General features: G+C 43.2%; 3 protein-coding genes and 4 non-coding genes across 7 annotated transcripts in view; 2 read left to right on the forward strand and 5 right to left on the reverse strand.

Annotated features, from left to right (window-relative positions):
- The window catches only part of MPP1 (membrane palmitoylated protein 1), a 29,162-nt gene extending 21,897 nt beyond the window's left edge, over window positions 1-7,265 (forward strand). Inside the window, exons 8-12 of the mRNA XM_042480357.1 lie at window positions 362-442; window positions 2,014-2,094; window positions 3,398-3,600; window positions 5,574-5,648; window positions 6,118-7,265. Of these exons, the coding sequence (XP_042336291.1) occupies window positions 362-442; window positions 2,014-2,094; window positions 3,398-3,600; window positions 5,574-5,648; window positions 6,118-6,294 (617 nt within the window). The 3' untranslated portion in view covers window positions 6,295-7,265. The remainder of the gene's footprint in view (window positions 1-361; window positions 443-2,013; window positions 2,095-3,397; window positions 3,601-5,573; window positions 5,649-6,117) is intronic.
- A 582-nt stretch (window positions 7,266-7,847) lies between these two features.
- On the reverse strand, window positions 7,848-21,512 carry DKC1 (dyskerin pseudouridine synthase 1). The gene is made up of 15 exons (XM_042479842.1): window positions 21,363-21,512; window positions 19,167-19,228; window positions 17,240-17,326; window positions 16,707-16,798; window positions 15,933-16,117; window positions 15,732-15,796; window positions 14,908-15,034; window positions 14,264-14,394; window positions 13,527-13,670; window positions 13,029-13,149; window positions 11,961-12,079; window positions 11,322-11,428; window positions 10,938-11,001; window positions 9,293-9,454; window positions 7,848-8,866 (listed from the first exon to the last, which is right to left on the reverse strand). Exons 1-15 carry the CDS (start codon window positions 21,487-21,489, stop codon window positions 8,789-8,791), a joined length of 1,671 nt encoding a protein of 556 aa, XP_042335776.1. The 5' UTR covers window positions 21,490-21,512; the 3' UTR covers window positions 7,848-8,788.
- LOC121937414 lies at window positions 11,630-11,707 on the reverse strand. Its single transcript, XR_006105122.1, has one exon. It is a non-coding gene; the product is annotated as a small nucleolar RNA SNORD83 (small nucleolar RNA).
- Window positions 12,603-12,849, reverse strand: LOC121937427. Its single transcript, XR_006105135.1, has one exon. It is a non-coding gene; the product is annotated as a small nucleolar RNA SNORD17 (small nucleolar RNA).
- LOC121937424 lies at window positions 14,089-14,222 on the reverse strand. Its single transcript, XR_006105132.1, has one exon. It is a non-coding gene; the product is annotated as a small nucleolar RNA SNORA36 family (small nucleolar RNA).
- Window positions 14,478-14,552, reverse strand: LOC121937415. Its single transcript, XR_006105123.1, has one exon. It is a non-coding gene; the product is annotated as a small nucleolar RNA SNORD83 (small nucleolar RNA).
- A 167-nt stretch (window positions 21,513-21,679) lies between the features above and the next one.
- Window positions 21,680-25,683, forward strand: LOC121936984 (40-kDa huntingtin-associated protein-like). The gene has a single exon (XM_042479739.1). The coding sequence runs from the start codon at window positions 21,857-21,859 to the stop codon at window positions 22,889-22,891; it is 1,035 nt and encodes a 344-aa protein (XP_042335673.1). The 5' UTR covers window positions 21,680-21,856; the 3' UTR covers window positions 22,892-25,683.
- The last annotated feature ends 527 nt before the right edge of the window (window positions 25,684-26,210 follow it).

Consider the following 26,210-nt stretch of genomic DNA (forward strand, 5'->3'; position numbering starts at 1 on the left):
GGAGCTCCATCTGACAACCCCCCTAGAAACATTCAAAAAGAGACTTAAAACTCTTATTTTTTGTCAAGCCTTCCCCCCTGAAGAATGAAGGCTTGTTGCCATCAATTCCCTGCTTACCCTTGAAGGCGAATGATTGTGCTTAGAGTTCTGTAATTGTATGGTTTTAATTGTCTGTACACCGCTTTGATCTGTGGAAAATTGGTATATAAATAAAAATTATTATTATTATTATTATTATTATTATTATTATTATTTCAAAGAATCTTCCCAAGTCTTATAGAACTTATATGTGTGGCGACGTGCAAGGTTTGGAGGACCTCCTCAACCCGTTTAATTTCCCCCTCTCTAATTCTCATTTCAGTTTTTGACCAGCTGGATGTGGTGTCTTACGAAGAGGTAATGAGGCTGCCAGCCTTCAAACGGAAAACCCTGGTGCTTATAGGTACCTGATTTGTTGCTTAACGCAGTTTGTAAACATTCAATTTTGATTTGCTAATGAAGAGATAATAAAACATCAGAGACAGATGTTAATTAAAAGATACATATTCACTTAAAATATACTTCCAGTGCAGCAGGCAGGGCGTACAGCATGTGGCACTGCAGATGTTGGGAATACACTTTCAGACATCCTCCACCATTAGCTGTGCTTACTACAGTCCAATCTCTAGAAGGCTGTAAGTTACCCATCAGAAGCTCCTGTCCAGCCAACAGGAACCAAAAATCAAACCAGACTATAGTAAGACTAACCAGGCATTCCAAACAAAGTTCTCTCCAGAATGCCACAGAGCAAGCTGGGCTTGTGCTTCTCCTAGAGAGTTGTATGTCCAATCCTAGATTATTTTGGAGCAGCTGAACAGCCTGAAGTGTCACACTTCAGAAATAGGTTTAGCTTCAAATCTACCCAGTCATACAAAGGACTGCTACCTGATCCTCTTGTAGTAGAATTCAAAGACATAGCCATGTTAGTCTGTAGAATCAGTATGCATCTGAGGAAGTAGACTGTAGTCTACAAAAGCTCATGCTGCCAACTTGTTTCTTTCAGTTAGTTTCAAAGGTGCTACAAGATCTCTCTACATGCTGATCCTCTTGTGAAATTAATTTGTTGGGCAAGGGTTTTTAGTAGGAGGTGGCAGTCTGGAAGGATGGGTGTGGCAGTGATGGTGAGCATTTTAGAGGCCGAGTGCCCAAACTGTAACCCAAAATCCACTTGTTTATTGCAAAGTGCCATGTCCCTCTGGCTTTCTAGTAGTAAACTCTGTGCTGGGGCAACGGCACATGTGCCCACAGAGAGGGCTCTGAGTGCCACCTCTGGCACATGTCCCATTGGTCCTCCATCACTGGGTGTGGGTAACTTTATGCATGAAAATGAAGGGGAAATGGTCCATTAATACGGTACTTCTAGCTGTAGATGGGGAAAGTCACTTTAAAACAGGAATGGGAAAACACTGTGGGTGCCAAGGGCCAATTTTCTCCAGTGTCCCCCCTCAAAGGCTGCACACCAAGCCCTAATACCTCCAATTTTCTCTATAAGCCTTCTCAAAATGTTGACAGGAAGTGGAATTGCATCACTTTCTGTCACAACTTTGAAAGGAAAATAGGTATTTGGAGTAACACATGATTCTGGGTTGCTTGTGGGGGTGAGATGGGGTATTTTTACATGCTTTGATGCATTGGGTGGGCTTCAGAGGCACAAAAATGAGGTTCAGGGGCCAGATACAGCCCACAAAACTCCATTGTACATAAAAAATTCCCTGTAGGTGGGCCACTAGAATATTAGAGCGATTACAGCCAGAGTTTGAGTTTTTGGAGACCTTTTTACTCAAAGCATTCACAAATGTGAACTTTCTCTCCAACCCCAGAAGGAAGGTGGAATGGGGTCTGGAACCCAGGATTATTTCTCCTGCGACTAAAGACCAACCATAAATTGAGCTTCTTTGGGAAAGAGAGAACATGGCTTTGGTTTGTTTTTCCAATTATTGATCTTTGTTGTTTTACTTGTTTGTATTGGACCAGGGGCCAGTGGTGTTGGCCGAAGCCACATTAAGAATGCCTTGCTCAGCAAAAACCCAGAGAAGTTTGGCTATCCTATTCCATGTAAGTGTACCCAGAAACCAAGTTTTCTATGGCAGCTCCTCTTTTGGGGCTTTGATCCTCTGTCCTGCCTCAAGAAGTTGCTTTCTCAGACTCTTTCTCTTAGCATTCCCTGACTGGGGAAGAATTCTGCTGAAACCTTCACTGGTCTCGCTGCTGTGGTTTGTATGGTCCATGTCAGAGTTTAGGAATAACTCCATAATAAACCTACCAAGTTATTAATTCCTTAGTTAACTCCTGCACCATTTTGTCCGCCGGGGCTTGCTGTCCATGTGAGCTCAAGCCGCGGGTGGCAAGACTGCATATGGCATGGTCAGACTGTATATGCCCCTGTAAACAACAGATAAACTGGTATGATGCTTTCATACATTGCACCTGTATTTTCCTATATTTTCCTAAGGTTTTCAAATATGGTCAAAGATTTGGGAAGTTTAAAGTATGCAAAGTACATTATGTGTAAGAAATCAGATGTTGATGCATTACTGTTCCAGTCACACCTTCGCATTGGCCTTGCTTGCAGAGGCTGTTGCACAATGGGAAGTCCAATGTCATTCATAAGGCTAAGGTCCCCCACAAAGTGTAAAATTTTAGTTATAGTCTTTCTTCTATTTGATAAGCAATATTTTGATACCAAATTTCAGCGATCATCATCTGTGTTGTTAAAGCTGTGTCACTGTTTTAAAAAACCCCATGTCATTCAAAAAGGATGTTGGGAAGCTGGAGTGTGCCCTAAGGAGGGCGACTAAAACAGCGAAGGGTCTGGAAACCATGCCCTATGGGGAACAACCTAGGGAGCTGGGGATGTTCAGCCTTGAGAAGAGAAGGTTAAGGGGTGATATGATAGCCCTGTTTAAATATTTGAAAGGGTGGCATATTGAGGAGGGAGCAAGTTTGTTTTCTGCTTCTCCAGAGAACAGGACCCGGAGCAATGGATGCAAGCTCCAGGAAAAGAGATTCCACCTCAACATTAGGAGGAAACCCCTGACAGTAAGGGCTGTTCGACTGTGGAAGACACTCCTTCCTTGGAGTGTAGTGGAGTCTCCTTCTTTGGAGGTCTTTAAACAGAGGCTGGATGGCCATCTGTCGGATATGCTTTGACTGAGAGTTCCTGCATGGCAGAGTGGAGTTGGACTGGATGGCCCTTGAGGACTCTTCCAACTCTATGTAGGAACCGTGGAGTGACTAAAGACTGGGGAAACATGCTTTAAATTGTCCCTTTCCTCCAGGTTTACTGGTAGTGTGTGTTGGGTTGCCTCCAGCCTGTAGTACCCAAGCTCCCTCTCACCCCTGTCTTTTTCTTCTGTAGACACCACTCGACCTCAGAAGAAGAATGAGGTGGATGGGAAAGATTACCACTTTGTTTCCACAGAGGAGATGACTAAAGATATTGCTGCCAATGAATTCCTGGAGTTTGGGAGCTACCAGGGCAACATGTTTGGCACCAAGTTTGAGACTGTGCACAAGATTCATGAACAGGACAAGATTGCTATTTTGGACATTGAACCACAGGTAAGGAGAGGGAGCCACAGTTGTCTTCCCTACTTCTGGGTGCAATATCTGGGAACATCTTTATACTTACAGGAATTATGTACAGCAGAGAAAGAATGAATGCTTAGGAACTAGAGGTGGGAAAGTGGGAGGTAACTAGAAAGGAACACAAAAGTTGAGAAGCAGGCAGATGAACAAGAACAAAGATGTCATGGCTGGCATCCATATTTTTTGTGGGTATTTTGGGCTATGTGGCCATGTTCTAGACGGGTTTATTCCTGACATTTCGCCAGAATCTGTGGCTGGCATCTTCTCTTTGCAAGTAGTGTAGTACCTATTGTATTTGTGAGACTGGGGAGACATTAGGATCTGTTAAATTGCAGGAGACCTGGATTTGCATCAAGCATTATATTTGGATTCTCACCATTTCATGGATCACGTCTCTCCAGCCTCACAAATTACACTATGTACTATGCTATTTATGTTCCAAATCTAAAAAAATCCCAGCTCCCAAACATTGTTTTTCAGTGTCTTGGATTAAGGATACTCAACCTGTAGCAAAGAAAGGTACTTGAGAGAAAATTCCCCCCAAATAACTTAGGAAACTGGCTTAGGGAACTCAGCAGTGCAGCATGGTAGCAAGAAAAGTTTGAGCACATACTAGGGCTGTCAAGTATTTACAGCCTAAAATGTTAAAAAATATTGATCTAACGTCCAAATCGTAGGTGATGGTCAACTGATAACATGATTATTCCTCCTTACTGAACTGTTTCAGCTGTGACATTTGAGGGCTTCCTTGCCATGAATACAGTAGCTTGCTTTAGGTGCTGCCACATTTTGATGGGATTTAGGTCTTGACTTGGCTAGGCAATTCTAAAACAAGGATTTTCTTGCTTTGCAGCCTTTTTTTGGTTGATTTGCTTGAAATGTTTAGGATCGTTGTCATGTTGTATGGTCTACTTTCGATTCAGCTTCAGTTCTTGAAGAAAGGGTCTGGTGTTCTCCTAGAAATGTTTTGATACACAAAAGAATTTTTATTTGGTCAATGATGGCAAGCCAACCAGTTTCTAAGGCAGCAAAACATGCCGCCACCACATTCTCACCTCACCTGAAGGTTATAGAATGTTCTTATGTTCAAGTTTAGTGACATAACATTTAGAAACATAATTTAGAAATTTGGAAACATAACATTTCCCCTTGAGGCCCAAGAAGTTCTCAGTTGAGCAGCAATGTCCTTTTTAGAAAGCAGTCATGTTATCCTGGCCATCCTTTCATGAAGACCGTTCTTATTCCATCTTTTTCTGAGTGCTGTCATGAACATTCACATTATTCAGAGCAAGATTAGTGTGACTGCCTAACTTTGGTAGGATGACAGCTTCTGAGCAGTGTTGTGGTAGCCATTTGTGGATTGTTTGACTTGATTGCTGAGCAGCAAAAACTACTTTACTGAAGTCATCAGGAAAGTCTTCTGACCAAGGCATGCTTCCCACAATCTTGTGCTGAAAACCAAACACGCAAAAAGCGCCTGATCTTTTATAGTGTAGAATTTCTCCTACTTTCCTCTGCAGATCCATCTAACTCTAAATGATTTCCTTTGAGGCAAATAAGGATTCGCTTTTGCACCTAGTCTTTTGTGTTCTCTTCGTTTGCCTCATTTATACATTGTTTTAGTTCACGAGGCACAGAATTTGTTAATATAAACCCTGTTGGATATTTAGAAAAAGAGTTTTGGCTCATAAAAGTTTTCGTGATAAAGTTATAATTATATCATAGTTAAGGAAGCAAAAGGAAATGTAGCCCCATTTTAGATGGGGGAGCCTCTTGTTTCTTTAAGGACCAAAGTGAAAGAAAAAGCTATTGCAGGTTTATGTTCCCTTGCAATAAGGTAACTCAAGCCTGTAGCATCCTGGACTGACCCAGTACAATACATACATCCATGCCTCTATCTTTAAAGTATCTGCATGTATGTGACACCTTTCTCTCCTTTTTAATAGACACTGAAGATTATCCACACAGCTGAGTTTTCTCCTTTCATCGTGTTTATTGCTCCCACCGACAAGGCCAATGAGGTAAGATGTGCTCCCCGGTACATGTTAACACAACAGATATATCTGTGTATTTACATATACACTATTAACAGTTTGCTCTGGGATAACCAGTTTGATGTGGCTTTATCTGTCCAATATGTCTGTTTCTTGGGTCTCAAAATTGGCACTTGCTGGATGTTTTAATTCTTGTGAATACTAGTCTTGAAAACTCTTGACGCAACCCAGGAATACACAATTAATTTTGCCTTAAATGTTATGTGATTGTTTCAATTTTAAATTAAATCACAGAGTAAAAAGAAGAGTGGTTGCACAATTTAAAAAATATATGTGATTTTCCTTGTACGTGGCATCATAGAATCGGAAGACTGCAGTTGAGCACTAATTTTCTCCATATCTATCCAAGCCCTCATAGAGTTAACAAGAATTTGGGGTCAGATTGCTCATTTCACATCATTAATGCTACGTTTTCCCTCTTCTTTCTCCTCTGCAGACAGAAACTTTGCAACAGCTTCAGAAGGATTCAGAGGCCATCAGGAGCAGATATGCCCACTACTTTGACCTCTCACTAGTGAACAATGGCATTGATGAGAGCCTTGAGCAGCTCCAGGCGGCTTTTGAGCGTGCTTGCAGCTCTCCGCAGTGGGTTCCTGTTTCCTGGGTTTACTGAGCTGCCCTGGCATTGGAAGGAGTCACTCCCAGAACCCTCTCAATACAGCATGTGGAGAACAAGAAGGGTCACCCACTTCCCTGCTCAGTGCTTTGTCCCATAAACAGTCAATCTGTCCCTACCAGGGCAAGAATCTCATACTTCTGGTTCAAGCACTTTTGAAATAGCAACTGTGTGGTTGTGCTCTCAGACACCTGCCAATTGCAGCACCAGGAAAGGCAAAAAAGGAGGATGAACCATTAAGATCATAAATATGTCTTAGTAAATTTCATAGAGTACACTCATAGTGAAAGCCATAAACTGAATGTTCAGAGGAGCAAAGCTCCTTTTTTAAAATTATGTATTTCTGCCTCATTTTAGATTTTTCAGTTTCCTTATTTGATCTCTGCTCCTCCTGTAAAAAGGGTGTGTGTGCGGGACTGAAGTGATTTAACATCCCCTTTCAAAGTATGTACAGTCATTTGAATGTTTGGACTAAGCCAAATTAAGTCCAACTGTGAAAACTCTTGGAGACCAGGGGAGGTGCTACACTTCTTACAGTTGAGGCAAATGATGAAGGGAAGAAACAATTCAGTCAGGACATAGCATGACCCCTTTCAGCACCTGCATGCTGTATTCTGTAGAAATGATTATGGCATAGTCTCATGACTTAGGATAGCTCATGTTATATGCAAGAAAACTGCATCATCATTTCTCCCCCCAAAATTAGGAGTGACTTTGTTCCACTGTTACACTTCCTTCCCTTCGCCCACAAGCACAACTCAAAGCGGGGACTCCTCAAACAGCTATCCACCTCTAACACAAGATTATTTTGTATACCTCGAAGTGACGGTGAAGGGAAGCAAGCTTGACATGCAATGAGCCACATATTTTTGAGGCTACCCACCCATAAAATCTGGTGGTGTGCAGCAGGGACCTTTGGTTGAGTCTATTACAGGAAAAACAAGCAGCAATAAAGTATGTTAAAATACTATGTGATTTCTGTGTTTTTTCATCATACACCATGGATGCCAAACCTATGGCACACATGCCAGAGGTGGCACTCAGAGCCCTCTCTGTGGACACATGTGCCATCGCCCCAGCACAGAGTTTGCCAGAGTTTGTTACCAGAAAGACTGAGGGACATGGCACTTTGCAATAAATAAGTGGGTTTTGGGTTGCAGTTTAGGCACTTGGCCCGTAAAAGGTTTACCATCACTGCTCTAGTTTGAAATTTAAAAGCTAAATTTGAACGGAAATGTAGCCAAGCATAAGAAGAATACCACTTAGTGAATATTACCCACTGCATACTTTAACCTGGGCCCTTCCACGGTCATGTATTCCATCTAGGAAACTGCATCCTGCCACCAGAAGGTTTACCTGTCCCCCGTATAACATATATTTTATACCATGTCACCTTGGGCATGTGACAGTCAAAATGTAAAACCGGCAAAATGACAGCAGAGTAATTCATTGAGCAAAGCTGCATAAGTTAAACCACTAACAACCAAGCTGTAAATTTCATGGCCTGCCTACAGCTTTTGTGGTGGTTCAAAAACCCAACAATCAAACAATTAGATTTGCAATCTTTTAATGTAAAAAAGTAACAACTTTTTAAAATCAACTTTGGTACACTGGTCTAAAAATGGGAGGAGAAAATAATGATTTGCATTACCCCAAAACACAAGAGCAATGTGCACAGCTCCCAACATGAATATGTGACCAAAAGCATACAGATTTCGACTTTCTCAAGACTTCTGCCTCAAGATGTTTTCCCCCACTATTCTCTTGGGATGGCACATGTGGCTAATGTCCCTTTTAAGATAGGAAATGTTCTGAAAAACTTAGACCACACAAAGAAAAGTTGAGCTTGTAAAGAACAGGTTAGGGAAATAAGACCATCAGCAGACTCAGAACGAAAACCTCGTTTTTGTAAAACAAAACTGCCATTTGTTTTTTAAAAATGCCAGAAGGAAGTGGTGCCCTAAGACTCTTGTATCTGAATTTACTCACTGAAGAGTCAAGGCAAGTACAAGGGATGGGAATACAAAATTAAGTACCTGATCATGCAGCCACTGTGTAAAAACCAGCAACATTTTCACCTTCTCTTCAGCTGCATGAGCAGACAAGTGAAGCGGTCATTCAGCGGCTTTCAGATATTCAAGCAGAATATCACAACAAAAAGATAATGGCAGGAGAGATGGAGATCTTCTACATGTGCCAAGATCAAGGGCGACGTTGCATTTTTCCCAGACAGAAATCTTGCAAGCTCATAGAAACTACTCATAGAGAAGTCCTTGAGGGCCAAGTAGTTTTGTTGCCCCGTTACCTCCAACTATCCTTAGAACAGGACAAAGGAGGACTTGCCATATCACCCTGCAAGCAGTACATTATTTTTTTTGCACAGCAATTAGGACAGGTCTCTGCTCACTGATCCACTCTGTACTTTCTTTCAGTCTGTTGCACTCCCTTATTCAAGTGATCCAGGCTGCTTGCTCTGGATACATCTGTCTGGTTACTCTGAACCTTCATCCATTTCTTCTTGTTTTGTCTTCTTTTTTTTCTTTTTCTTTTTCGCACTTGTGTCACTGACCTGGGAAAGAAACAATGGACCATAAGAGTCACACATCCCCAAAGGAATCAGAACCTCAGCTTCTCAGGGGGAAAAAGCCAACTGCAGAATACGCAAAGCAAACTGAAGACTGATTCATCTAAAAGTTTCAGTATGCCAGAACGACAGACAGTTGTATAATTATTAACTCTTCCCTTTTGCAACTGACAAAATTCAGGTCTGGCTCACACATGATTGTTGATCTCTAACAATGACTCCTATTTGCAACTTGGCCTTGTGGCTGGTCTTCAAAGATGAAACTTGTCGTATTTCAGTGGGCTCAACTCTCACCTTTGCCAGACCCTCATCAGCTTATAGTCAAGGTATGTATTAAAACAGGAACTATATTTTTAACATATGCCAGACTCCTAGTTACACCCAATTTATGGAAACAGGTATTAGCCCTACCATTTCAGTGAGATCCCCGCTGCTCTCAGCAGACTCCATCTTCTTCTTCTTCTCTTTCTTTTTCTTCTTCTTTTTCTTGGTCTCTGCCTGTGGCTCTGGAGAGTCTTGGGGGGATGAGGCTGCCTCGCCCTGTTCTCCGTCACTCTCCACGTCCCTCTTTCTCTGAGAGAAACACAGACCAACTTCAGAAGAATTCTGACCAGGGCAGGATACTCTACTTTACTCTGCCTATATTTTTTAAGTTCTGTTCTTGCTACAGCTTTAAAGCAACAAAGGTCAACTACAGCTTGTGCAGAATGTATGAAGCATTTGACATTTGTTTCTAAAAGCATGGACACACAAAATAAAGTGGTGTAGCTCTGAGTACAAAACAATTTATAGTGATCAGTAACCTCTGCCATGCAAACAACATTTATAACCTATATTGTCAGCGTCAGTGATACTGTGCTGCTTGAAGGAAAAAGCAAGGGTGCAGATCAAGCAGCCTGCAGCGTTTATCTATTAGTTGTCTGTGGAAAACTGAAGCAGCATGGAACAAACATATATGAAGACTGGAGGATCAACCAGTAACGATGGTCCCTCTCCTCAATGGGCAAATTGTAACAGGGAAGAGAGGCTATAGCTATGTTTGAACACACAAAGATTTCAAGGTGGTCCCTCAACAGAAAAGTTTTGATCTTTGACAAAAATGACATTTTCGACTTTGACTTATCTACAGGCCAGGGATAGGGGATATGCGACCCTTCAGATATTGCTGGCCTGCAGCTCTCATCATCTCTCACAGTTGACTTGCTGGTGAAAGGGGATGGGAAACTAATACATTGCTAAAGACTGTTGCAAACTGTAAGAGGACCATATAGTCTTAATGCCCACAACTATGTTAAAATGCATGATCTGTAAACAATCCCCTCCCTGAGATCCAAAACAATACCAGGACTGTCATAAAAGTTTTATTTTCCACTGTTCTGAAATCCATAATTTAAAAACCCCAGTTCACTGAAGGTTTTATGAAATGCTTTAGGACTGCAGGATAGGAACTTCAATGAGCTTCTTTGAATATTGTTAAGTGAAGACATACACCTATTTCAGGGGCGGACAACGACACAGGAGGCATCAAAATCCCCCCAACACTTTTAAAGGCATTTTTCTTGTAGGGCTAGAGAAATCTTTTGGGCCACACTCTCAAGATAGAAACTTCAGTAAAAGTATTTTCTAAATCAGCGGTCCTCAACATTTGGATTCTCACAAGCCCTAGTCAGCACAGCCAGTGGCCAGGGATTGTGGGTATTTAGTCCTTTTTGAGGACCAAAGATATGAGAACCACTGCTCTAAACAATGACAGATTATATTTTTGTTCTACTTCTAAACTGCACTGAGTTACATAAATACTGAAATTTCACTGAATATTTTTTTTTATTGTGGCTCAACTATTGCTACGCTATGAAAATTATTTCAACACTGCAACAAAAAAATCTGGCAACTAGAGTTGCAGATTATATTTTAGTTACAATTTCCCCTATTTCCCAGACCAAATTCCATTTTCCATGATGCTCCTGAAAGCTGCAACTTGGAATACTAAAGACAGGTTCATGCTGTGACTACTAAAAACTAAAGACACTAACGTATAGGTTTGAAACAAACTAACCTTTGGTGTTCTCTCTACCTCCACCTGGACAACCTTCTTTTGTATGTCTTTATTTACCGCAGGGCTGGAAGGAAACAGAAGCTTGGCATACATATTTCAAACACACCAATAATGTCAAAACCAACTTTTCTCCCTATCAATTTTATTCTAATTTGGGATGTATGGAAAGCTGGCAAAAACGCCCACATGCATGGGGCCAGGCTGCAGCTCTCCTGCATTTTCTTTAGCAGGCTGACTCCCTCTAGAGTCACAGAAAGGAGACTAAAAAGGGATAACTTCCTGCTCAGCCCACCCAGTGAAAAAGCCACCCCAGTACCCTTCTTTCTCATAACTACCTTTTCAGGTGGCATTCCCTACTCAAGATACTGTAGCGGCCGACATTACCTACTGTAATCTACATATTCCTTCTTCCAATCCTGTGGAGTTTTATCATTGGGTTTGCCATGTGCATCCAGCAAGCCCTGAGTAATCATCATCTTCTTCTGGGAAGCCTGAGAGAAGAGTAATCAAAGTAAATTCTGTATGCCATTAGTTCAAAAGACATTTGTTGCAAGAAGACACTGTGATTGCCCCCAATAGCCTTTTCTTATTCAGTAAGGTCCACAAGCAACACTTGGGAACAAAACAAAAACAAACATTGCTCAAGTGCATTGCAGTCCCTTAGGCCTTTAACTGAACTCAGTCTCTAGCTGAGCCATCAGTCTTGGGTGATAGATCTGTGTCATCTCTGCACAGAGTGCTCATGGAAGTCTTTTTTGACATCATTTGGCTCCCCACAAAACAGAGACCACAACTTAACTGACCAGAGCTTATAATGGTTAGCACAAACTAAGCATTGTCTTTAAAACATATGAACTAACACATGCTAAATGTTTGAAAGGTTGAAACCCCGATACGTCCACTGCTGAGCTAGAGAACTGTCAGGATGCAAATCTGGCATCAGCAAAGAGCACAATCATATATAATTCTCCTGTTTCTAACTGAGTGCCCTCCCAGTAAAGGCCAGGTCCACCTAAAACTCACTTTTGGACCAAGTCCCCACTTGCGGGGGTAAGTGTCCCTTTCCATGATCACACGCTTAATCTTCGCCACAAATCCATGGTCACAGGTAGAGATCACTGCAGTTGTCATCAAGGCAATGGCTGCAAGGAAACATAAGAGGAAAAGCTGAAAAAGCTATGAGATACAAGTTCCTATGTCACTTAAAAAGACACTTGGCCTAGCAAACCTCTAAGGTTCTTTGACTCTGACTCTTAATCTACTTGCCAAGAGGAAGCAAGCCTATGAATTCAATCTAGGTGTCTCTCTCAAGTGACACTTATTACAAGGAACTGTTCACCACTGGCTATCCTGGATATGGTAAATGGGAACTGTAGTTCAATATCTGCTTGTGCAAATAATTTCACAGCTGTAGCTTATTGCACTCCTTTCCAAAGTGCCTATGTTCGTTTCTAAGGGGATACTTGTTCTAGAAACCAGGGAAAAAAATTCCTGATCCTTCTCACAGAAAAGAGAAAGAGCTACATAGCGGCATACAATTTTAAGGAGTAGGGTAAAGCACACTGCCAAACTGAATTCAAGTTGAACAAGAGTACTTTATTTCATTAATATCATTGTTATACACAGTGCTTTTTCTATTATAAAAAAAGCACAGTAGAGTGACATGTGATCAGACAGTTTCATTCTTCTTGGTTTGTGCCAGAGCCCCTCAGGAAGGGGCTCTGGCCCTGCATTCTCTGCCCATGCCTTGCCAGCAGCCAGACAGACATGCTTCCAGCCCCCAGTAGAACACTGGAAGGCTGAAACATGCCTGACGGCCAAACATCCAAAATCCTAGAACAGGAATCTGAATGTGGCAGGAAGGGCAGAGCAGCAACACTCAGAGAATGGATAAACTTCATCATCACTTCACATGTAGTTCTCAGCAAGCACAGGCAAGTGGAGATGCAAGACATGCATTTTGAAGGATGAAGTTTTTGGCAGGCATGCTTCCCTCCCCAATTAAAGACATCAGGGATTAAATCAGGGAGCTATTGCATGAAAAGGATGAGTTAGCACTACTAAAAAGTAAGCCTGGCTTCTATTTTTCACCTGTACAGATGGCTTCTCCTTTTGTGGTGATCACAACAATTTCCTGATTGATTTCAATGCCATCTTCATACCGGAGCACACCAGGCAGCATAATCTTCGCTCCATAACAAATGGCATTCACCTGAACAAAAAAGTGAGGGCTGAACAAGGAATTTAGGTCAACACTGCCCTGTACAACTGCTCACTTAAATCAATGGGTACCACTGCACAACTACATTTCTCACTGCTCTTCAATTAACATGCTCAAAGTCTATGTGAGCAAGTCCACAAAATTATACTTGCATATCACACTGGTAAGGAAAGTTGGACTGAAGAGCTGAAGCATTAATGCTGTTAAAACAGCATTTATTCTCATTCCTTCTGATGGCTAACACAGTCAGTGGTGTTTCACAATAATGAGGCTACAGACTGTCTCATTTCTTGAAATTCTTAACAAAGTATTCATTGCATGCTAATCTGTGACAATCATGCCATCACATACATATCTGGGGAACTCACCGCACTGTCCTTCATAACCAGCCGCTTGTGAGATGTCAGTAGCTTCTCTAAAGGGTAGATAACTCTCCTGAGATAACTTTCATCCTTGTTGTTATCATACTGCCACTGAGCATCCAGGACATCATGCATTGTCACCATGTGGTCCTGAAAGATGACACCACCCCAATATATTAGAACTTTTGTCAAGAACATGAGAACAGGCTGAATTGGTAATTGTGAACAGAGTGGTAGAAACCCTCCAGCATTTCAGGAAGGGATCCTTCCTGAATGAAGAAGTCTATGATTGGACTTTGGACCCTGAGCTATGATCCATCCCAATCTGCAATTCAATAGCCATACCAATTTTACTTGTTATATATCTTGCCATTCCTCCAACCAAGTGTCATATATGGCTGCCCTACCGCCCACATTCTCCTGAAAGTTTTCCCAGATGAGACATGGGTGGCCTTAGCATCAAGCTCTACAAATCTTTAAGGACCTGTGAATATATACCCAGGTCCATTCACTTGCAACTGTTAAGCCACTGCAGTCTGGGATTCCATCATGCAGCTTTGTCAGCTAATTTTGTGGGTTGGAAAGAAGTAAGGACAGAAAAGTAAAAGTTCCCACCTTTGACATCTTCCAACTATTTAATGTCCCAAAGTTTAATTACCAGAACAGGGGAAGCTACCCTGAACTGAACTCAACACTTTGGAAAGTCACTACCATGTGCTTCCAAAGACACCCCTAAGACACACCTTTTCTCCCATGACTCCAGAGCGCACTCGCCGGAGCTCCTGCATCTGACCTCCAACCCCAAGCAGCAAGCCTAGGTGCACACACAGTGTCCGAATATAGGTTCCAGCTTCACAACTCACCCAGAAAATACCTGAGGAACAAATACAGTAAAAGTACATTCCAGAATTAAATGCTGTACTGTTTATATGAGTTTCAACAGATCACAAATTGGGGAGCCATCAGTATTGGGTGATAGATAGAAGTCATCTTTGCACTGTGTGCTATGCTATCTGTTTTGCATCATTTGGCTCAGAAGATATCTTAAGGCATACTAAGAAAGAAAACACAGGACCGAAAACCTGGCCAGGGACGGCACCAGAGATCAGTATCACTGAGCACACCTCCAGGCTCACATGTCTGCAGTGTACCCCCATTTCAATCCCAACTTCCTCAGAGCAGCACTACTTCAACAAGCTGTTGACTTTCCCATCATTAAAAATGGAAGAAATCAGTAACAATAGAGATGTGGTGGTATGGGCTGCTGATCTTCCTCTGGATGGTACATCTACTGTGGGTAAAGAAGGCTTGTGGCTTGCCAAAGGGCTGCCTCAAATTGAAGTAAAGCTATATCACCTGTTCTGAAAGGAAAAAGAAGTCTCATTACCCAATCTTCTTTCTGGATCATATTCTACCAATTTGCTTTCATAGATGGTTCTGACTCTTAGTTGCCTCTTCACTGCAGCAATAAGCGGGGGCCGCTGGAAGAGGGCACCTGTCAGAGTTTCTATTGCCTACAAAGTGAAACAGATTAGATGACAACATGTTAAAGAACTCACACCCATATGACCAAACAGACAGCATCAAAGGAGAGCAGAATTTCAGTTACTCTCCCAAACACACCAAGCCCTGTTTTTATTATTGCCTCAGTTAAGACACCTTTCTAAAGAAAGGCTGATGTAAGATTTGATCTGATTGATTTAAGGCCATTGCTCTGATTCCTCCTTGTTGCCTCCTGCATCACAGCAAAAGCAGTGATTTCATGAAGTTTAAGTCCAAGAAAACAAAGTGAAAGTAGTCTGTACATTTTTCGCTCATACTACAAAAGCATGGAGTTTAGTGGCAAATATCCCCCCCCCTGTATAAGCTTCTACCTATTACTGGAACAGAAGATATGTCTGACCAAATATTACAGGTCAGACTAACTTGCATATGCTCTTTCAGCTGAAGTTAACAAGGCTTTGGATACAGAATTTTGTCGAATGTTCTAGAATCTTGTTCTACTTTATAGTGGTGTTTCCCCAACATAAATTAGAAACTGCTGTTTCTGTGCCCTATAAGATTTCAGTACATTCTTTTCTACAGTCATAAACACTGCCATTTTGAACTAAATGGCATATTTTGGCTGCAGTTATTGATATTTAGACTTTCATCTGCACACAAAGGAGGTCAACAGGTGCAAGATAAACTTCTTGCCTGACAGAGACTTACCCTTGAAAGCTGAACTTCACTTTCAATTGCATTGTGCAACCGAACGATTCCCACATATTCTTTGCCTACAAGACACCAGAATAGTAGTTAGTTAGGAAGGTCCATCTGAATGTATACTGTTCCAGTAACTTCCAGGTGATACTGCAGTTTCAATGTTAAATAATGCGCCTCCATTCTTAAGAGAAAAAGCAGGTAGCATACCTGCACTCTGCTGAGACTTGACTAAACGAGTTGCTCTCTCAATGCATACAATCAGGCAACCTGTCACTTTGGGATCCAACGTGCCACTATGCCCAGTCTTCTGTACACGAAGAATACGGCGGATCCAAGCCACCACTTCATGGGAAGATGGGTTGGAAGGTTTATCCAGGTTGATGAAGCCTGTCCTAAGAAGGAAACACAGTGACTCAACTAGCCATGTGTATATGCTTCTACTCACTGCTTATCAATCAAAAGGGTCCTTTACAATGCCAAGCTGTAGGTTAGTTTTGACTATGGTTACAGAACACTGTTAACCCTTTGTACTTAGCCTGCTCCCAGTCTAACCAATTAGAAACTTATTACTGATCAATTGTTCATGTGGCACACAAGAGGCTATATCATATTGTGCAGCAAATGTATCCATGGCTTCAATAAATGGCCAACTTTTGAACATAATGACTAAATACATTAAAATTAATCAAAGATAGTTTCCCTCAACACTCCCCACTATCTGACCCCCCCCCCCAACTACATCTGTCAGAATCTCTTATGACCAGCGGTCACCCTTGCTGGTGTTTCTTAGAGCTGCAGTCCAAAAAGTAACTTCTCAAAGCTTTCATATACTAGTGACCAATGTCTGAAAGCTTCAAGGAGCTAAGCGGGAGCAGGAAACTGATACCCCCAATTTGTGTCTAATAAAGTTCACTCAGTTCTGATGAAGCTGAAGAATAAACACTTTGAGAAAATTTCCTTTCAACTTTCATGTGACCTTACCTCACATACTCAGAAATGTCTCTTTTTAATGGATTACAACCAGAAGGAAGAGGAGTGTAGTGTGTGGTCCTCACATTCAGCTTGTCAAAATTCTACAACATACAAAGCAAACCAAAAGATTACATTATTAAGAATTGTTTTGGAGTCCTTGGGTTGGAAACTTTAAAACTGTTCACCTTTGGGATCCAGTTCTTATTGAGACTGGGGAAAATATTTGCTACTAACCTTTCTCTCTATGATTTTGTATTCATTTTGTAAAAAATTGTGATCTCAAAGTAAGAGCTATTTGCTAAAGTATATGTTGCTCAGCACTTCTTAAAACATTTGGACTTGCTCTAAGCAGAATCCAAAATGTAAAACTATTTTGTGAAAAAAACTGGGGACATACTTGAAAACCTGTTTTTACAGAAATCTGAACATCAACAGTAACATGATTGTTCCAGTTTAGTGTTATTATTTTCTAATTGACAACTATCTAGTATATCTGTAAAGTAGACAGAATTTTGAAAATGCAAGTAAACAGTCCTCTTTACCTTGAGAAGCAAAGGCCATTGTGATGTGTCCAGTTGAGCCACTTTAGATTCAGGCTTGATAAGAAATTCTTCTGAATATTGTATAGCCTAGAAAAAAAATGTAAATGTGCTTTTCTGGCAAACAGTCATCAAGAGAACATTTCTATAAGAACATATCTATCTATCTATCTATCTATCTATCTATCTATCTATCTATCTATCTATCTTGCTGCTTTCCAGGGAATGGTGGGGCTGGGGCAAGTAAGAGCAAAATCAAGAGCTCTATAGCAGCTCATAAAGTAGAAGCATGCCCAGTTCAGAAATTACAAATGCTCTAGCTTAAACCTGAAGAGGAACCAGGGTTGGCTGGTTATGAAATCAAATAACTTTTTAAAGCAAGAAAAACAAATTCCAGATTTTTAAAATTGGTTATTCATATTTTTAAAATGTCTAGCTATTATTACTATTTTTTTACCTGCTTATTGGAGCAACAATGACTGCTAGACATTTTAACTTTTAACAGTTTGTTGGCAGTTGTTCATTTTTAAACCAGTCTCCAGTGTCAGTTATTTTTAATCACCTTATTTGATAGTGCAAAAAATGCCACTTAGAAACAAATCTTTCAATTAACATAAATTCAGCCAAAAAGAGCTTGTTTTAAAAGGCACTTTTAAAACAATAATTATTATTTAATCTAGCAGTTACAACATCTAAAATGTATGTTGCTACTTGATTTTCTGATTTAATCCTATATAGTTATAGTTTGAGACTGCTATAAGCAATAAGTAGGACTAATAACATTAACTTATGCTTTGTCGTGTATAATCTACATATATTCACATTTAATAGAAATAATAAGAAATGAAAAATTGTGTTTTATTGAAAGACATAAATCATATCAAAGCCTAATAGCTTTGGATTGTTAATGTTAGAAATCTTTAAAACATGGTGGAGCAAGCATTCTAATACATAAAATAATGTTTCACAGTAAAAGCATGCAAGTCAGTTTGCTGCAAGCTTGAAAAGAGCATACTGTATTAGCATATTATACTGCTATAACAAGGTAATTTAATTGTTTTTTTTTTAAATTGTCCCGTTTGGGAGAGGCGGCTTAAAAATGAAATAAATAAATAAATATTACCGACATAAACACTTGTACTGAATGCATGTAGCCCTGGTGGCGCAGTGGGTAAATGCCTGTACTGCAGCCATTCACTCGAAACCCCAAGGTTGCGAGTTCAAGACCAGCAAAAGGGCCCAAGCTCGACTCAGGCTTGCATCCTTCTGAGGAGGGAGCTAAAATGAGTACCCAGACTGTTGGGGGCAAATTAGCTCTACTTGCTAATTAGCTTACTTGCTGTTCACCGCTATGATCTTTGGAATAGCGGTATATAAATAAAACAAATTATTATTATTATTATGTACATAATAAAGCATCTGCCATTATATATATATATGTGTGTCTGTGTGATAAATATGATCATGCACAAGAGTGTTTCTATTATCAATGAGTGTTTGGATGTCACTTCAGGAAATTAAATACAGCGTGTCATACGCGGGCGCGCTTTACGCGGACTTGAGCTTATGCGCTCAAGCCACGGGGCGCGCACAGAGCACAAGGGGCAGCGCGTTCCATTCAACTGAATGGGCGCGCGCGCCCATTGCACCGCCGCACCGCCGTGCACGAGCCCCATTGTTTCCAATGGGGCTTGAGCATAGGTGGAATTCGCCTTACGTGGAGGGGTCCGGAACGGATCCCCGCATAAGGAGAGGGCCGACTGTACCACCCAAAATTGCTGATAAGATACTACCAGTGCTCATTTTGCTGGGTTTGACAGTGTAGCATAGCTTCAGGTAATTCAGACAAATAAATAGCATATCTACAGTGTATGTTTTAAAAAGACTTTGCACTAAATAGAAAATGATATGCAGAATAACCAAAACTTACAGCAACTTCTTCATCTGGCAAAGATTTATCTTTTTTCTTCTTGTGTTTCTTAGATGCAGAGCCTATAAAAAAGACAAATGTAAAATATAGCACCCCTAGAGGTCAATTTGTAAACACTCTACAGTACAAAATATCTGATAACGTTACAGACTGCCAGAATAAAGCTGCTTCGGGTCTCTTTGGAGGTATGCTATTTAAATGACGCATGGGTCCTAAGAGGCCGGAGGTTGCGCCAAAGCCACACTCCATTCCTAAGCACCGGAGGGCAGCTTTGGTGCAGCTTCCGGATTCTTAGGATGCATGCATCATTTAAACAGCATACCTCCAAAGAGACCCGAAGCAGCTTTATTTTGGCAGTCTGTAACAGGCCAACGATTTGATTTGATAGTTGATCTTTTTAATTTGCTGTCTGCTTATTTTTATCTAATTCTTTCTTGTATTATTAGATGCAAGAATGCATGCTAATATTACACTGCTGTGAGCCAATGTGGTGTATTGGTTTGAGTATTGGACTATGGCTCTGGAGACCAGGGTTTGTTCCCAGCTTGGCCATGAAACCCACTGGGTGACCGGGGGCAAGTCACAGGCTCTCAGCCTCAGGGCAAGGCTATGGCAAAGCTCCTCTGAACAACCTTTGCCAAGAAAACCCCAGGAAAGGGTCTGCCTTAGGGTCGCCATAAGTTATAAAGACCCTTCCTTGCCAGAGTTCCTTCCTCCTCCACCCAAGGCCTGGTGACAACACTTTACAGCTGTGGCTCTCCGTTTTTTACCCTTGGGACCTTTGTCTTAACACAACAGGAGGCTTACACAGGAACTAGTCCATTAAGTCTGTTAATTCTGGTCCCCTTTATAGAGGAGCAATACAAAGTAACCTTTTGCATAGGGAGGCATTCTGGATTCACAAATCAGCATGCAGTAAACCTTTGGATTTAAATGAATGAAATGAATTAGGACTGGATCATGGCTTTGGCATGGCTTCCAGTCTCTTAGGACGCATGCATCATTTAAACAGCATGCCTCCAAAGCAGCTTCATTTTGGACTCTCTAAAAACCTTTTAATGGGGTTTTCTTGGCAAGTTTCTTCATTGTTCAGATTAGAACCATCTTAAGTACATTTTTAACTCGACGTACGTGCACATTTTATGCATTAAAAAAGGTTTGGGAAGAGGAGAGAAGGATGGGGGCCTCAAGGTCTGGAGGGACCCTTGGAGAGCCATGGCTTTATAGTAGATCCCTCGGGAGAACCTATCGTAGGGCTTTCTTGGCACGTTTCTTCAAAGGGGGTTTGCTGCTCTCAAATTTGAATTTGAGCAGTTTTAGTTAAATAAATTACAATTTTAACTTGCCACAAGTGCATTAAAAAAGTCTGGGAAGAGGAGGAGAAGGAGGGAAGGATCAGGGCCACATGTGTCTGGAGCCCTGCCTTGAGCAACTCTTGCATCCACTGTTGGGAAACCATTGCTTTACAGCCTCTGACTGTTTAATGGGAAGAAAGGAAAGGATGTGTGGAGCAAGGCGGCAAAAAGGTCCCTTTGTCGCCCCTGCAGCGCTTCCTCTGAGCATAGGCAGAGTGCCTTCCTCCCCAGCACTCTGCCAAGGGACCCTGGCCTTCCTTTTCTACTTCTTCCATCTTCCTCTGTTTATTTATATCCCACTCTTTCCCCAAAATTGGGGCTCAAAGAGGCTTACAATCTATAATTGAAAACACTCAAAAGCGACCGCTGAACTAAAACCAAACCGCTCTGGGCCCCAAAAGGAACTCCAACTCCCAGAATTCCACAGCATTGAGCCAGAAAAAGTTAAAGTGGTGCCAAACCGGGTTATCTCTCCAGTGCGGATGCAGCCTAAGTCAAAGGTGATCAATTCTGCAACTCAGAGGCCTTTCTGGTCTCTAGAGAAGGGAGTTCGCAGTGGTCGCCAAACTGCCCCCTTTAAGAGATTTTGGACTTCATTTCCCAGAAGCCTCGGCCACGTTGGCTAATATTTAAGGATTCTGGGAGATGGAGTCCAAAATCCCCTTAAAAAGCACGTTTCGGGGCCTGTTTCTGCCTGACGCTCCACAACCTCCGCCTCTAGAAGCCCCACGAGGGCGAAGGAAGGCTCAGCCCCGGCTCCCCATGCCTTGCAACGGACCCTGAGGCCGAAGCACGCCCCGCTCGCCCGCCAAAGAAGCCCCGGAGCGCGCCAAAGTCCCACCTGCGCCGCCGTCCGCCATCTTGCCTCCGCCACGCGCTGCTCCAGAGAGAGAGAGAGACACGCGCCTCGGCACGACGCTCGCGACGCAAGGGAACGCCACGCCCACTTCCGGGCCCCGTCCCGACATGCAACGCCGCGCAAACCCGGAAGTAGGGGGAGAGACAAAATGGCGGCCGCCGGAAGCCTCTACTTCCGCTAAAAAAACCAAGCAGTCTCATGAGGAGGCGGGGTTATAGAGACGGGAGGGCCTAGTGAGGAGGCGGGGCTAAGGCCACGTTTCTATAGAGATGAAAGTGAGGAGGCGGGGCTACAGGTGTGTTCTAAAGAGACGGGAGGGCTAGCTTTTTAGAGACTGGGGAGGCGGAGCTAAGGGCGCGTTTCCATAGAGACCTGGTCCTAGGCTTAGACATCCTGGTCATCGACGCGCCTCCGTCACTTCCTGTCCAGCCCGGAAGCCGCGCTTGTGGCTGTCTCCTGAGGGAAGAAGAAGGAGGATGCTGTCTGTGCCGGGCTCCGGTCCGAGCTTCGGCTCCGGGGAAGGCGTCTCCGGCGGCGGCGGTTCCGGCGGCGGGGGCGGGGACTTCCTGACGCGCTACCGCCTTGTCTCGGCCAAGCTCCGGCGCCGTTTCCTACGGAAGCCGAACGTGTCCGAAGCGTCGGAGCAGTTCTCTCAGCTGGCGCGGGAGCTGCGTTGCCAGGAGAGCCTTCCGTACGCGGCGTGGTGCCATCTGGCGGTGGCCCGCTGCGCGCAGAGCCTGGGGCAGGCGTCGGGGGAGGCGGCGGCGCTGGGCGAGGCGGCGCGGCTGTGGCTGCGGCAGGAGCGGGAGGCGCGGCTGCGTCAGGGCCCCTCGGGGCTGGGGCTGGCCGAGCACCTGCCGGCCGCCCAGAGCTGCGTGGCCTTCGCCGCCCGCCTCCGCCTGGATCTGGGGCAGCCCGCCTTGGCCGCGGGGCTCTGGCTGGAGCTGGGCGAGGAGCTACGCGCCGCCGGGGAGCCCGCCCAGGCCCTGCCCGCCCTCCTCCGCGCCGCCGACCTGCTGGCTCTGGCCCGGCTGCCCCTGGAGGCCCTGCGCTGCCTGAGGGACGCCGCCTCCTGCCTGCTGCTGGGCAGAGACCACGACGGGGCCCTGGAGGTCCTCACCCGCGCCCAGAGCCTGGCCCAAGGCGGCGCCGCTTCCTCCTCCTCCTCCGCGGCCCAGCTGCCTGGAGCCTTCCTGGAGGAGCTGCTCCACTGCGAAGTCAGCCGCGTGCTCCTGCTGCTCCTGCTCCAGCCGCCGCCCTCCAAGCTGCTCCCGGAACACGCCCGGACCCTGGAGAAGTACTCCTGGGAGGCCCTGGACGCCTCCCCCGGCTACGTCCCTCCCGAGCTCTTCCTGCTGCTCCAGTCGGCCGTCATGGCTTCCCAGGAGAAGGACGCCCAGGCCCTGCAGGCCCTCCAGAAGGAGCTCTGGCCCCTGCTCAGCCCAGAGCAGAACCACATCCTCCACCTGGTCCTGCAGGAGATGGCCAGCCCCTCCGGACACGGCTTCTAGCCCATCCCTCGCCAGGAGACTCTCCTCAGTCAGTCCACCAATCGCTTTATTACAGCCAAAGAACAGCAAAAGGGTTCCCATTTGGAAGCTGGGGAAGCGTAGCTCCATGACACACTGCAGAAATAATCCAGTTTGGGACTGCTTTAACTGCCCTGGTTCAATGCTAGGGAATCCTGGGAATTGTAGTTTATTGTGGCACCAGAGCTCTCTGACAGAGAAGGCTAAATGTCTCACAAAACTACAGTTCCCAGGATTCCTTACCATTGAACCAGGGCAACTTAAAGCAGTCTCAAACTAGGTTATTTTTGCAGTGTGTTTTGGACCATCGTCAAAGTTCAACTGACAGCGTTCCTCACTATTGACTGGTAGCAAGGAGATCTGGGAAGCGTAGCTCAGCAACATCTGGATGGCTGCACCTTTCCTACATGTGCCAAAAGGGCTCATTTCTGCCATCTGTGGGATCCTTTCTTTCCATGGACATCACTCAGAACTTGAGAAAACCACAAGAGAGGCTGCCCAAGAACTTGTAATGTTAATCTGAGGCTCCCTCTTCATACTTCACTGAACTTCATCCCTCCTCAGAAAAGACTTCTGTATCCCATTGCAATGCGGCATCAAAGCTGTTACAAGTCAATCAGAATGCTTCCTTTATTTTAGTGACCAGGAATATGCATCACTCTGAATATTGTTTGGCTGAACTTTCAGCCCAGTTCCTATGGAAAAACACCTTTGGCTTTTCTAGTTAAAGCAGAAGACTGTTGAAATCCAGCAACGTTTTGGTTGGGAGTGTTATCCATAACAGTTTGGACAACTTATTTTTCAGAAGGACAGACTCCAAATAAATATATAACATTCTCCCTTGCATTACATTACTGTACTTGTAAAGACTGTTTATAACAGATGTAAGCAAAAACAAACAAAAATGCTTGTAATTGCTCTAAAGTCATTGTGGAGATTTTAAAAACACATTTCTTTGTTTTCTTTGAAAATATCCTTGAGTGGTTACAGCTCTACTAGAAGGTGTCTTCTTCTATTAGTTTCCTGCTGGACAAGAAATGCAGCCAGTTCTCTCATTGCTTCAGTCCAGGTTGGTTAGCTGTGTCCCTCCAGATGTTACTGGACTTCAACACATGATCCCTTGCCATTTGCTCTGCTGGCTTGGGTTGATGGGAATTGTAGGCCAAACACTGGAGAGCCACTGTTGCCCAGCACTTCATTTGTGTGTTGGATGAGAAGTAGCTACTATAAACTGCTTAATGCTTCTCTGGTTGAAATAAAGTGGGAAGAAGTTATGAAAACAAGTTGCTGCATTGAAGGGATGGGCAGTTGGTAGGATTTCAGGGGGCAGTTGGCCCTTCCATGGACCTCACCAGGACAGACATTCCTTGGGGAGAGGAAACCACCCAAATGGTAAATGTCCCTCCCAGAAGCCCCAAAGTTTCCCATTTAAATGTAATTTTCCTTCAGCTTTTCCTTTCGCCTGTTTTAGGTCCGAAAGAGCATTTGGGAAACAGGAAGCAATATCTTGGTCATTTTGTGCTTCAGCAAAAAAAAATCTTTTTGGCTTAAAACAGGTTCCAGTAGAGTGAAATGGTGTGTAAATGGCCAATTGTGTCTCCTGTCTTCTAAAGGTAAAGGTAAAAAAGGGTAAGGTACCTTTTTACCTTTAGCAACCCTGTCACTACGGAGTACACTTAGCACTGTAGCATGGTCTTCAGTGACGTTTCTAAAGAATCCTGTTTGCACACACAAATCCTGGGCTTAGGTCTTTTCTTTGTGGCTCTTTAGCTTCAGTGGTGGAACAAAAACACTAGGAAGAGGCAATGTAGACTAGGAAGGCATTTCCGATGAATGATTTTACTCACTGGTAATGCTTCCTAAATAGAAGCAAATACACTTTTTCTCTGCTTACACTTCCATTGCAAGTATCTTCACAAATTAAAAGTGGTAGAAATGATTTCTCATTCTGTAACAAGGGATATACATGATTTAGCCAATGTAGACCTGATATCTTTGTGGCAATTTGGTGTTTTAACAACTCGGATGAGGAGGGGGGAGTCCAGCTTTGCAGTGAGAGGCATGAGCCAGGCTCCAGTAGCAGCAGTGACACTGGCTGAGGAAAGAGCAACAGGAATACTTCAGCTTTCCTCAGTCAAGTAGCATGAAGAGAGTTCAGGAGTAAATGCAAAATAAAGGCCTTTTGTATTTCATCTTCAGTTGAGCAGACTTCTTACAAATGGCAGACATTAAACACGATGTCTGAGATCACTATGATGGATAAATGGTCGCCAAAGAGGAGATTGCTAAGGGAAAGTAGCCCACTGAAGGATGTCTGTGAGGAGAAATGTGCATGTGTACATCTTTATACCCATTTACTTGAAAATCAGTGGTGCTGAAAGGCTAACAGTTTTTAGCAATTGCTATTGTTAATGGTTCAAATAGTGGCTTGTTTAAAGATCTAATAACTTAGGTGTTAATAGCTGCAAGACTGAGATGCTAAGCACTGGGGGGGAAAGCATACTGTTCCTGAACTTAACTGTACCAAATAAGCTGCCATCAAAAAGGGTTTTGTTTTAAATTGCTTTATGTGAACACATTAATGAATTGTTCCATGGATGTTTAGGTTTGTTGTGTTGCTTTACTGACTTGGTTAAAACACATCAAAATATCTCTTTAAAATACATTCTAGAGTTTGTAGGGATTAAATTGGAACTTGTTTTTTTTTTCAGTGCAAAGAATGGAGGACAGTCAGCATAAAAATGAGAAGAAATAAAGCAGTTTCTTTGGATAAACTGCTTGTACCTTGGATTTTTAAAATAGCTTTTGTAGTGTTGAGCAAGGATAGGCAACTTATGGCCTTCCAGCTGTTACTGGCCAGCAACAGCCATCAACCCTAGCCAGCATAGCCCACCTCTGCTGAAGAGACAGTGATTATTCCTTTCCCCTTGGCATGTCTGGAATTATTCCAGATATGAATAATAAGTAATAATAAAAAGGAATAGTATAATTTAGCATTTATTCATTTATATCCTGCCTTTTGCCCAGTGTTGGGGTTTAAGGAGACTTACAAATTTAAAACGAATACAGTCAAAAGCACTCATAGAGTTATGGTCAAGATGCAATTAAATAATAGTGTTAATCCTGTTTCCATGAACAAGGGAGGCACCTTAGCAAGAACGCCTAAGATTGCAAAAATGTTATGTTCCTCCTCTCTTCCATCCAAGCCATTGCTGTGTTGTGAGGAAGAGAAGCTGCGGACTTTGTCTTTGAAACAGACGCTCCATACCTTCGTTCTAGAAGGCAAGGAGAACATTACACT

The sequence above is a fragment of the Sceloporus undulatus genome, chromosome 7, assembly GCF_019175285.1.
Source record: "Sceloporus undulatus isolate JIND9_A2432 ecotype Alabama chromosome 7, SceUnd_v1.1, whole genome shotgun sequence".
NCBI lineage: Eukaryota > Metazoa > Chordata > Lepidosauria > Squamata > Phrynosomatidae > Sceloporus > Sceloporus undulatus.